This window comes from Typopeltis vanoorti, chromosome 22, assembly GCF_054136105.1.
Source record: "Typopeltis vanoorti isolate ZY-2024b chromosome 22, IOZ_Tvanoo_1.0, whole genome shotgun sequence".
Classification (NCBI taxonomy): Eukaryota; Metazoa; Arthropoda; class Arachnida; order Uropygi; family Thelyphonidae; genus Typopeltis; species Typopeltis vanoorti.
This window is the reverse complement of record NC_143570.1, coordinates 15,373,026-15,386,384: the sequence shown is the minus strand read 5'-3', so window position 1 is coordinate 15,386,384 and position 13,359 is coordinate 15,373,026. Positions and strand designations below refer to the sequence as shown.

Here is a 13,359-nt window from a genome sequence, read left to right as displayed (position 1 = left end):
CATAACAGCCTGAAATATCCAGGCATTTACTGTATTTGGTGCAACTGCAACATGCCTTATTTTGGCCATATAGAAAAATCCATCAAATAACATCTAGAGGAACATAAAAGAGACGTCATATATGGTAAAACCAGAGTAAGTGCTCTGGTGAACCATGTCCTGGATTCTGCTGACACTAACGACAAAAACTTGATCATTCATCCAGTCTTTGGGAGAAGTTGGAAAAATATCTTTCAATGCTATGATGAACTGGAACAAAGAATTGTAGAATCTAAAGAAATCATCCTCAGTCCAGTACATCTCAACACTAACCTCAGCTATAATCTCTCACTGTTATTGCACTGCTATCCAACTTTGGTGTTCACAAGACCTTGAACGCATGCACATGCTCAACAATGAAGAGATACACAGAACAACCTCAAACATTACATTAGTGCTTTAATGTATCGTTTTTTTTTTTTTGTCTTTTGCAATGCTTGTTCGTTGTTTCCTCTTGTTAAGTACTCAAAGAAGTCATCTAAGAAGATGAAACTAGTTGTGCAATTTACTTAATTAAAATAGTGTTTCTATTATCTCTCATCTTATAGTAATTTAAACTATTTTTTAAAAAATGTCTCTCAGCCGAGTAAATCAGTTCTCATATATATATATATTCTGATTCTGAATATTCTGAATATATTCTGATTCTGAATATTCTGAATATATTCTGATTCTGAAAAAAAGCAGTACAAGATTCTGATCTTGTACTGCTTTTTTAAAGTATTGCACAGCATGTGTAAGCACAGCCAAATTTTATATCTGGCTTTTCTCCTTTTGTGGTCAGTTGGACCGTTTGCAGAGGCAAAATGTGTCTAGGTATATATAACCTAGACACATTTATATATATTATTTATGTACATATATATATATATTGCAAAAACTTTACTTTGTGAATCAGAATACACAAGATATCCATGTAATTTGATTTAGGTTTTAGTTAGGAGATTTTTTTATTAACAAAATTTGGCTAAATAAATTAAAATTGCAGATTTCATGCTGACTGGATGGAATTTAACGAAATTTGATATTTAAGGTTGTTATTAATATTTGTTAAATTGCTTTGGTTTCAAGTTAAGGAGCACAGTACATTTTGATTTTGGCTTGCAAATGACATGAAGGTGAAATCTAACATTATCCCACAGGCCATGCATATGCAGAACTTTTGAAATGACTTTTAGCTAATGTGGATGTCTTATGTGCCTCACAGAAAATGAACTTTATAGCAACAAATTCATTTAACTAGTTGAATAAGCTTTCACAGACCTTAGCATAAATTTTATTGTAATTCATGCACTATGAGTTTTAAACATCATATGTCTATGATTTTTATCTCATTTTTCTTTTAACAGATCTGGACTACCTTTTTTAATGGACGATATATCATTTTACTGATGGGAGGATTTTCAATTTATACTGGTCTCATATATAACGATGTTTTCTCGAAGTCCCTAAACATTTTTGGATCTGCTTGGCTGGCTCCTCCACTGTGAGTTATTCATTGAAATTAAAATCATTTCAGTTATAATTAAATAATGTATTATACGATAGAAAACCTTAAGGCCAGCATTCTGAAAACCGATTAATTTCTTAGTTTTTATAATGCTGTCTAACATTTGTGGCTTACTTAACTTCCGGGCATTCGCTCAAAACCTGTCATGACCACATTGATATATGGCATCCTATTCCATCCTGTTTCCTTCCTTCATGTTTACACGGTGATCAGAATACATCTTAAAAATCATGGAATAATTTTTAAGATGTATTCTGTTTCTTTTGCTCTAACAACTACCGTGTTAGAGTAAAATTTAATAAATTTTACTCTACCAATTTTGGTGAAGCAGGACTCTCATATCATGCTTTTAACACCTTACACCAAATTGATTGGAAAAGTACTTGTTCTTTACATCATACAAAAACCTGGTATGAACGGAAATCTAAAGAAGCCTGTGAAGTTTTGATTAACTGCCCTAATCTTAACAATAATGGTGCCATAAAAATCCCAAGAATTTGGATGGCATGCATTCAGTCCAATTAGTTCAAGTTTCCAGCAAACACTGACTTTAGGACTTGAAGCAATTTTTCAGCTTTTATTGGCTACCATCCATACTGGTTTGTTTTAATTTAATTGTATGCTTATGAGTAACTTTGTGTGTGTAAGAACATGTTGCTCTCTAGCTTAATTTAATTTTGTAACCTAATAGATAATAATTAACAGGACTCTAGCTTCGATGTAGTAAGGGTTTTTGCCCCACTAGAGGTCAGGTCAATAGTTTTGACTGTTGACCAGTAACTTTAGTATACCATGTAGGTTGTAGTGCAGCTTGTTTCTTTGTATATATGTGTATACTCCAGATGATGACCTTAGTGTGAAGGTTGAAACATAGGGTGATTATTTTGGTTTATATTAAACTGAAGTTTTACTCTAACACAATAGTTGTTTCCATAATTTTTAAGATTATTCCACCCAGTTGTGGAAAAAAAAAAAAAAAAAAAACTTGTTTATTTCATATTCTTTACTCTACCTTATTAGTCCTTTTAGAAAAGGGAATTTTTAAGACTAGTGATCTGTGACCAGGATTGAGAGGTTTACTATATCTTGTTAATTTAATTAGTTCCTGTACTTTTTCATATTCATATTATTGAAGTACATTACATGTTATTAAATGTGCATGGTTTACAAACTGTGTGACATCTAGAGATCTGCAATTTTCTTTTATTTTTACATTGCACTATTATTGTTTAGTAGTGCAAAATGGAAAGAAGATGATTTTTAAACATTAATTACTGTTTACCTGATTACTCATTGAATAGTTGAGAGAATGCTAGGTTGAAGTAATGCTGCATGCACTGCAGGAAAGCGGCAGTCTGGCATAATTAATGGATGTTATGGAAAGGAGCAATTTGGCTTCATTCCTGGTCGATCGTCGACAGATGCTATCTTTTGGTTACGACAGATGATGGAAAAGTTTCGAGAGAAGCAACAGGAGCTATGGTTTTTATTGATCTGGAGAAAGCTTATGATAGAGTGCCAAGGCAAGAAGTCTGGAGATGTTTGAGGGAGAAGAAAGTACCGGAGAAATATGTCAGGTTGGTGCAGGAGATGTACAGAGATGTGAAGACGAGTTCGAACCTGCCTGGGAGAGACAAAGTTTTCCAGTGACAGTTGGCTTGCATCAAGGGTCAGCATTAAGTCCATTCCTGTTTAATATTGTGATGGAGGAGGTGAGAAAAGATGCGCCTTGGACTATGTTGTATGCAGATGACATCGTGCTGTGTGCAGAATCAAGAGAAGTGGCAGCTAAACTGGAAAGTTGGAGGAAAGTACTGGAAGAGAGAGGTATGAGACTGAGCAGAGGTAAGACAGAGTATATGTGTTACAAAGTGGATGGCAGCCAGGAAACAGATCTAGAGCTGGAAAGAAATGTCATCAGGAAGGTCAGTGACTTTAGATACTTAGATTCAACAATGAAAGAGGATGATGAGGCTGAGAAGGAAGTGTGATGCAGGATACAAGCAGGATGGAGGAACTGGAGAGAGATGGCTGGAGTGCTATGCAATAAGAGGGTACCAATCAATCTTAAAGGCAAAATCTATAGGACAGTAGTGAGACCAGCTATGACGTATACTATGTAAACTGTGGCCCTGAGGAAAAATAACATCAGCAGGATTGAAGTAGCGGAGATGAGAATGCTTAGGTGGATGTGCGGTGTGACCAGAAAGGATCGTCTAAGAAATGATTATGTAAGGGGAATGGTGAAAGTTACGAACTTAGGAGCAAAGATACAGGAGGCAAAGTTGAGATGGTTTGGTCATGTGATGAGGAGGGAGGAAGAGTGTGTGTGGGAAGAAAGGTCATGCAGACGAATGTTCAGGGGAAGAGGAAGCACGGATGGCCAAAGAAGAGATGGAGGGAGATGGTGGAGGAGGACTTGAGGATGAAGAACTTGGATGTGGCTACAGCCCTAGACAGAAGGTTGTGGAGGAGACTCACCACAAACAGTGACCCTACTTAAGTGGGAAAAGCTGCAGAAGATTTCACAGAATATTTTTAAATTGAAATATCACTTGAAACCTAATTTTAAATTGTTGGCCGAGTGGTTAGCATGTCTACTCTCCAGCCAAAAGGCTGCAGGTTTGAATCCTGCCATGGGCAATTTGTTTGTGATTGTCTATGAAAATCTAGTGATGGTGATGATGGTAATTGCAGTTGGTAGAGACAGAGTTGTAGAGTTGTTGTCCTCCCTCGATGAGTCTTTGGACTCCCTGGAGGTGTTATATAATAATAAACTAATGGCATTTTTCAGGTAATTTGTTAGCATTCCCAGAAGCTAATAAATGAAAATAGTAATTACATGTCTTGACATTCTAATACTTTTTTTGATTAAGAAAGAGAATTAATGGCAATAAACTAACCAAAAATGGTAGTTTCTTTAATTGTTTGTTGGTTTCAACTAGGTTTTTTTTTTGGGGGGGGGGGGCTTCTAACATAGAAAATTTTAAATGCCATGTAATTTCTTTTTGCACCACCATAGAAATTAATAGAATCTAGAACACCACCGAAAATTTAAATAAACCCATTCAAATGACCCTCTCTCTTAGTTTGAACAGAAGGTGAACAGTGGAAATTAGTTTGGTTAGTTTCAAAATGTACTATAAAAGTGTGTTTCTTAGCAATATCTCTTGTTCTGATTTTGGAGGAATAATAGTGACCAATTCAGCAGAGCACTTTCCATGAAATTATCTGTAGAAAGGGCACAAGGCAGAAACTGAATGGCTGTGAGAGAAGGATCATTAATTAGCCATATTGCTCATGTATTTGGGATAGTGCACCAAAATTCTCTTAAAAGAGGATTTTGGTGCACTATCCCAAATATGTGAGCAATATTCCATGATTTTGGTGTATTTGAGATTTGGATGGAGTTAGCAGCTGTGATAGTGTAAAGTAGTGTCTCCTGCAAAAAAGTACATCATGTTTTTTGGCAGCTGCAGAAACTATAGTTGAAATGCATTTCTGCCTGGATAGATCAGAAGTATATGAGAGTCCAAGAAGAGAAATCTGATTGTGTTTGGATATCTCAGTTTATTGAAAGTAAGGAGATGGGATACAAGCTCTTTCTTGCAAGAGATCAGACAGGACTGAGTTTTGGTTGCATTGAAGTTGAGAATGTTTTTCTTTCTCCATTGGAATATAACTAGGAGGGTCGGAGTTCAGGGCACAGGCTGTGATGGATCTTGAGGATTCCAATACATGAGCACTACAGTTTGTCAAATGCAAAGGAGGAATGAGTGTCATCAGCAAAGCTATGGATAGGATTGGAAATCTGTGAGAGTTGATCATTTATATACAAGAGGAAGAGAATGGGCAAAAGAATGGAACCCTGTGGTACTTCTGCATTGTGGGGAAATCTGAGGAGAGGAAACCTTCCACCATGACACATAGTAACTGTAAAGTGAGAAAGTTGATGATCCAGTTGCAGAATGTCCAAGGTAGACCATCGGATGGCAGTTTGATAAGTAGGCCCTTGTGCCAAAACCGACGAAATGCCTTTGAAATGTCAAAGTCAACCACGTGAGTTTTTCCATGGCTTAACTTCAGAGGTAGGTGGTGAAAGCAAAGATCAACTGTAGATTACAAGTGTCAGAATCCATACTGGTCACTGATTATTTGGTAGATCTCTAGGTGGTTCAAAAGGTGGTTGTTGACTACCTTCTCCATAATTTTAGAAGAACAGAAGTGAGAGCTTGGATGGTAGTTTGTTGGTTGACTTTTATCACCTTTCTTTGCCTATTTCCATGTTGTAGGATATATTGATGAGGCGATACAGGATATGTGTTAGTTCTGGGGCACAATTTTAACACAATAGTTGGGACACTGTCAAGACTAGATGCCTTGTTTGTATTCAGGTTATTAAGGATTCTTCAGGTTTTTTTCTGGCAGAAGCCTATGGGTGACATGAAGAGAGCTGTTCTTGGTGGAGTTGAGGGAACTCCACCCAGATCTTCAATGCAGGAATCTGAAGAGAACAGTGATACCAGTAAGTTGGCCTTGTCTTTAGGTCGGTAACTAGTACCATCCGGATGCGAGAGTGGCGGAAACCCATGTGGGCAAAAGTTGCACTTGTTGACCTTAGCAAAGGACTAGAAGCAGCAACTGCCACATAGGAAAGAACAGAGTTTGCAACATTTGTCCCTTTCAAATTCTGATTTGGATTTGGCGATAATTCTTTTACAGCTGTTGCAAGCTGTAGTATAGGCAGAGTGAGCAGCTGGAGTTTTGGTCTTGAGCCATTCATGGTATGCAGAGGTTTTTTCTTTTACTGCATTGGCACACTTTTTTTTTTTTGAGAACCAAGGCTTGGGTTAGTGGTTGATAATTTCGAGTGGAATAAGGAATCAAAGCCTTCATTCCTGTGATGATGATTTCTGTTATTTGGTCTGAGCAGGTGTTTGGATCAGAAGAACTGAAGTAATAGTCAGACCATGGAAAGGAGGAATAGAAGTCACCCAGGTTGTCCCATTTGGAAGCCTTGTAGTGCCAAAGGACGTGAGACTGAACTGGTGGGTAAAGGGTTATTCTTTGGCATAAGAGGCATGTATTAGCTTGTGATCTGACTTACAAAGAGGAGGAGAACTTATATTCACATTATACTTGAAGAGGATTGTTGGGTATTCTAGTAGAGAGATTGATCTCTAATAGATCATTGCTAATGGCAAATGCCTCGGCATCCCTGCCTGCTTGATCAGCGAAACTGAAGAAGGGAAGCCAATATGAATTATGGACAGTCTTCAAGAAGGATGTCCTCACTATTGGGATATTTAGACTGTAGAAAGTTGAGCTTTAGAGAGAGATAGTTGAAGGTCAGAGTGGTTAACAGAGTTTGGAGAGCATATGAAAAGGGCGAGTCGATTTAGTAAAGAAATTTTGAACCAAAGTAGATCGAACAGTGGGAATTCGAGATTTTTGCAATCTTTAGCATGGTATATCAGTTCTAATAAACACAAGTGCTGCTCTCTTGGCAGGCAAAACTGTGTAACATGTAGTTTGAGCAGTTGGGGTTCTGATAGATATAGTAATTCTGGTATAGATGACTAGTTTGTGATGCATATACCATATAGGACGACTGGCATATAAGACAAGGCCTTATATGCCAGTCGTATAATACGACCCCCCCCCCCCAATTTCTTCTTTCTTGTATTAATGCAACGTAAGGTATCATTGTTATCCATTTTTTTTGCATAGCATAGATTTAGTATTTATGCAAATTACTCTAATTAAATTACTCTAATTGAAATGGCAAAGCAAACTAATAACTGTGTTGCTACAAGAAAGTTTGACATAACCATAACCAAGAAGATGGTAAGAGAATGGAGGAAGAAAGAAGATATTTTTAAAAAATTGTCAAAGAAAAAATGTTCCATGTTTCGTAATCATTTAACTGAGAATACCAAAAGTCTTCTAGAAAAAAATAACACAAAAACTCAGGTGGTTGAACTTATATATTGCAACCACTAGGCGAACAAACCATTTAAAGATAACATGCGAGAAGAGTGGAATAATTGGATGTTGACTAGTGAAAAGTCATTTACAAATGGTGGATCTATGCATGCTGCATCACTTGATGTCTTGTGTAATTTTGTGATCAAAGCATGGATTTAAGACTTATATCTATTGTAATATTTAAATAAATTTATGCAACAAAAAATTAATCTGATTTGTTTATAAACACTGCCTATTTTCTTATATAATGATGTATTGTAACTATCTAAATGTTCATTCCGAGAAATTAAGCTTCCCTTTTTTATACTTGCCATGCAAAACAACCCATGATTTTGAGGGGTTTTCTGTAGTATTTGAGAGTCGTCTTATACATATGTCAACATATATAGTAGTTTATATTGCTATTTAGGCTACTATTATTGAAGTGAATGTGGAAACTTTTTTTTTTTTTTTTGCAAATGAATGCTATTGGGGTGGTGGATATGTTTTGTTTTGTTTTGTTTTTTTTTTTAACATTTTTTTTGTTGGAGAATTTTTGTGATCTGCAGTAAATTTGCATTTCTTTAGGCTGTAATCCATTGTATATGGGAAGGAAGAGAAGAAAAAAAAAGAAGTTGGGGCATGCAGTGAGAGGTGACACTGACAAGCATACTCCATCTCCCTCCAGTTACGACTTGGAAAAATATTTGGCCGCAGAATTTGATGCTAGCTGATCAGGAAACCTCCAGATTCATTAACTGGTTTGGTACCATGCACAAACCAGCAGTCAGCCTGCAGAACTGTTTTACTTATGTACCTTTGAATAGGAGAGGGTCTGGGAACCCTTGCAGTGTGATTGGTTTGTCATTGAGGGTATCACTCTCACTGCATACAGGAAAGGGGTTGGATAGAAACCAGAATCCTTACTCTAGTGACCAAGGCTGCAGCCAAGTGTCTAATAAGCACATGGCTGTGCTTATTAGACACCTGAAGTCATGTGTCTTCAGGTGTCTAATAAGCAAGGTGGTAGTATTTCACCAGGTGATGAAAGACTTCTATCACCTAGAGATCTAGTCAGCATTTCCTTCAACTAGGGAAGTTATGATTTTTGCATTGGCATTGCTTGTCAGGTTTGCAAGCACCCCATTTGACTGAAACAGGCTATACTGCAGGATGATGGGGATGATTTGACTGAAACAGGCTATATATTTGTGCATCAACAGCCCTTTTAGCAGCCCATATATACACACACACACACACACACACACCTTTTTTTTTTTTTTTTAATTTAAATAAGGTGTTTGCTTTCTGCATCCGGTGACTGCATTACAAATAAGTATTACCATGTATTTTCTGTGACTGAAAATTTAAAAAAGGATTTTAGGATAAATCAGTTTAATTAGATACTGTGTTTTTTGTAGCCTGCTTAGCTGAGTTGGTATAGATAAGCCCTTTTTTTGATGTGAGGAATCTTTATCAGGTCTTTTCAAAGAAATGGTGTGTTAACCAGCCTCATACAGAGGTGGAGGGGTTTTCTCCCAGAAACTTGTTTTTTTTATCTCTCAAAACAGGCAAACCAGCAACCTTGAACATACAAATATGGATGTAGGATGCTAACTGCAAGATGGAAGAGATTGATGTTGAAAGTTTTTCCACTAAGTTATACTATAAATTAAAGATGCCAAGAAATTATATTCATGGTTTTATCCTTTATCCAAGTGTAAGCAAACAAAGTTTGTGCGTGAAGTTACTTCACGACTGGGCTACTTATATAAAGAGGCAAATGATTTCACAGCACTTGCCTTGGTATCCCATAATGCAATGTACATATATTGTTATGGACATGTATAATGCTATGTATTACGGGAAGAGCCACTATCCAGATGGTGTCAACCTTTATTGAGGTATGTTTAAGTGCAGGAATACCTCTCCTGTGATCCCTCAGATTACCCAACAATGGGTGACCTGAAGGATCATTTAACTCAGTAGTTCCACTCAGTAACAGGCTCACCCCATCACTGAGCAGAGCTGCTCATATCTCAGGGAAAGAAAACCAACCACTTCAGCACAAAAGTTACTTCAACCTTGATATCACTTCTGGGTCTAGCTTCCACTGATGAGACATCAATAAAAATCAAAACTGGTCTAGGTAGTGGTCCTTCCCATAATGCATAGCATTATACATGTCCATAAGGATATGTGCTTTGCATTATGGGATACTAAGGCAAGTGCTGTGAAGTCATTTGCCTCATAAGTAGTCCAGTCATGAAGTGACTTCATGTGCAAACTTTGTTTGCTTACACTTAGATGAAACCAAGGATATAAATTCTTGATATCTTTAATTTAATGGAAGAAATTTGAGTCTCACCATCTTATCTTTCTACTGCACATTAATGATCTCTCAGGTGGAGATGCATAATAGTCAACCTCCTGCAGAACTCTTTTGATACAACGTTGTACATATTCTTATGCAGTATAATGTCTGTAGAATGGGGTCATTGTGTAGGGTCATTTTCATTTCAATTATCTCTAATTGTGCTAATTGTTGCTGAATTATAATACATAGACCATAAATATGTCTGTTGCCTGTTAGAAATAGAATGTTTTTTCACTATAAAGGGACATTCTCTATCCAATCTTTGGAAAGAATAGATGTAGTGAATAAAAAAATAATAATAATAATCTTGTGTAATATAAGAGGACATTGTGTATATACAGGGTTTTTTTTTTTTTTTTTTTAAGTGCCAGGAAAATATTTGAAATATGTAATTAAATTACACATTTCAAATATTTTCCTGTACAAGATGTACAAATTGTACAAGATGATTTACTGCTCCATCAGCCCACGTGTTAGACTATTAGAATTGAATTTGAATAGTTTCTAATGATTTAGTTCATTGCCTATGGGCTTGTCACAGTTACAGTTGGTTCTCTGAAGATGCTGAGTAGAAAACAAGCAAAATATAAGCTCAATGAATTATTTTTTTCTCTCTTGGTATTTATATCCTGGAGCTATTTATGAATTCATAAGTATGGCTTTTAAGTCATGTGCATAGCTATACAACACAGTACTACTCTGCATGCATTCAGGAGACGAGAGCATTTTGCAACATTATGCAATTACCATACTTGACATTATAAAGAGTGGTTGTGTTGCTCTTTATTTTGCTGTCTTATTTCACATTTATCTATATTATTAATACCATACAGTAAGCCAAAACAAATAGTACTAAGTAGTGTTAATAAAAATGGTGAACTTAAAAATGAACATGGGGAAGAAATAAATATTCTTTAACATTTCTGTGATATAATTTCTTTATTATTACAATTTGCTTGATTTTAAAGGCTATAATTTAATTTCTTTAGATATTTTATGTTTAAACAATGCCATATTTATCATTTTGTTCACCTTTAATTAACATTACTATGCTCAGATTTCATTGTTGGGAACATAACCCCTGTTTTTAACATTGTCTATGGGAAATAATTCTCACTGTACAAGCACATGCTTGGGACAAATTAACTCAAAGTCAGAACTATATGCATTCCTGTGTAAAATTTGTATGTTGATTATTAGAGAATAAAAGAAAATTCTTAGAAAACAAAGCAAAATATAAATAATAAACATAAGCACAACAAATTGTACAAATTGATTTGCTGTGCTGAGGTGCTTAAGGTCAAAGCTGTATAACTGAGAGGAGACCTCCACATAGCCTTTAAAGGAATGCGGAGAACTGACCAGGGTTTCTGACCTAATGTCCAATCCTCACCTTCTCGTGGTGCACCCTGTTGGGTATCTACCTAGATACTAAATGAACGAAGATGGGCTAGCAATTTGGGATTTAGCTGACCACATTGTATTCTTATTGGCTTAAACTAAAATATAAAATGATGGTACAACATGACAGAATTTCATGTCTGTTAGGGTGTTGCCCAGTTAAACAAGGTCCCTGTTGTTTTAGCCAGGGAACCAGGGCAAACTGCGAAAAGTCAGCTACTGGAACAAATCCTGAAACACACCCCAACTCAACATCACCAGAGTTCAAGATCGGTACTATCAACATAAGAAGCCTGAATGGCAAAGAAATGGAGCTAGCTGAGAAATTAGATAGGTACTAGATCAACATAATAAGGGTGACTGAAACAAAAATGAAAAATCTGCTGAGATTTTTTTGAGCAAAAAATACAAAACGTTATATTCGGGCAATGACAATCAGGGAAAAGAAGATGTAGCTATAGTATTGAACACAAAATATGAGGCTAATCTTCATGAATGGCATGCAATATCAAATAGAGTGATGTGGGCAAATATCGGAATGGGGAACTCGACAATGAGACTTATTTGTGCCTATCCCACAGAAGGTTCTACTAAGGTAGAAGAGGAATTTTTTGAGGCTAACCGACACAATGAAAAAAGAAAAGTTGGTCCTTGTTGGGGATCTAAACAGCAGAGTAGAAAATGATCGACAGACATACAAAAATATTTTGCAAAAATTTGGAGAAAAGAGCAAAGCTAATAATAATGACAATTATCTGTTGGATTTCTGCTCAGGACATGGACTGTTTATTACTAACACCATGTTCCAATGTAAAAATGTATACAAATTCACATGGATAGAAAAGGCAAGAAATAAGAAAAGTCTCATTGGCTATGTTATTGTTGATAGTGATGTTTTTTTCACTGGTGCAGGACACTAGAGTGTACAAAGGATTTGAAATTGGAAGTGATCACCATTTAGTCTTGAGCAGGATAAAATTGAATTTTATACTGAAAACAATATGTAAGAAAGTTTTAAAGTGAATAAAAGTTGAGCAGCTCTCAGGTGTAAACTGTAGACTAAAATACACAAACATTATTCAAGAAAAAATGAGAGTGAGAACAGTAACCAAATCTTGGAGATTCAGTAACAAATCCTGAAGAAAACATTGAGTGATTCACCCAGAGAGGCATATGGTGAGGTTGTCTGAGGATAGAAAAATCAAAACTCAATGGTGGACACAGGAAGTTAAAGAAGGGTGAAGGAAAAGAAGAAAGCATATCAAAAGTTCCTGGTAAATAAGTCAGCTTGTGCACTTAGAGAGTACAGAGACAAATGTAAGGAAGCCTAAACACTCTGTAAAACTAGCTAAACAAGTCATTGGAAGACTTTGGTAAGAACATAGAAAATAAATATCAAGAAGGTGGCAAGATATTTTGGAAGTTGTTAAACAAACTTAGAAATGAGGAAAGAGTACAGTAAAAGGAATTAAAGATAATAAAGATGACATGAAAACTGGAGAAAAAGATATCCTTGATGTATGGAGTAATTACTTTGAAAAATTGCTAAATGAAACAATCAGTGACAGCACAGTGGTAAAAAAAAACAACACTTAACAGGTATGCAAACAGGAATACATATCCATATTGGAAGTAGAACAAGCCATCAAAAGCCTGAAATGTGGGGAAAGGCAGCTGGAGTAGATGATATTCGACCAGAAATGCTCACGTATGGAGGTATGAAAGTCTTACAGTGGCTGTACTGTGTAGTTCAGAAGGCCTGGACAGAGGGAAGAATTCCAGATGATTGGAGTAGGGCTCTCATAGTCATCATCATTAGTGTTCTGTCTCTTTCTTGACAGGTCCAATGGTATAACTCAGCAGATTCTCTTCCAATTTCCTCTGTCTCTTGCTTCCTCCATTTCGTGATATCTTCTTGTTCCCATTATATCATCAAGCATCATTAGTCATCTTCTTCCTCTTGGTTGCTTTCCTTCAATTTTATCATTCTTTTCAGTAGGTTGTCTTCTCTTAATACAAGTCCTATCCAGTTATGCTTTCTTCTTCTTATGGTCTTTAGTAAATT

At 36.1% G+C, this 13,359-nt stretch overlaps 1 protein-coding gene across 1 annotated transcript in view; it reads left to right on the top strand.

Moving 5' to 3' along the window:
• Vha100-1 (V-type ATPase subunit a family protein Vha100-1) overlaps positions 1-13,359 on the top strand; it is a 233,903-nt gene that overhangs the window by 135,889 nt on the left and 84,655 nt on the right. The window contains exon 12 of the mRNA XM_090412379.1: positions 1,389-1,525. Coding sequence (XP_090268505.1) covers positions 1,389-1,525 — 137 coding nt within the window. The remainder of the gene's footprint in view (positions 1-1,388; positions 1,526-13,359) is intronic.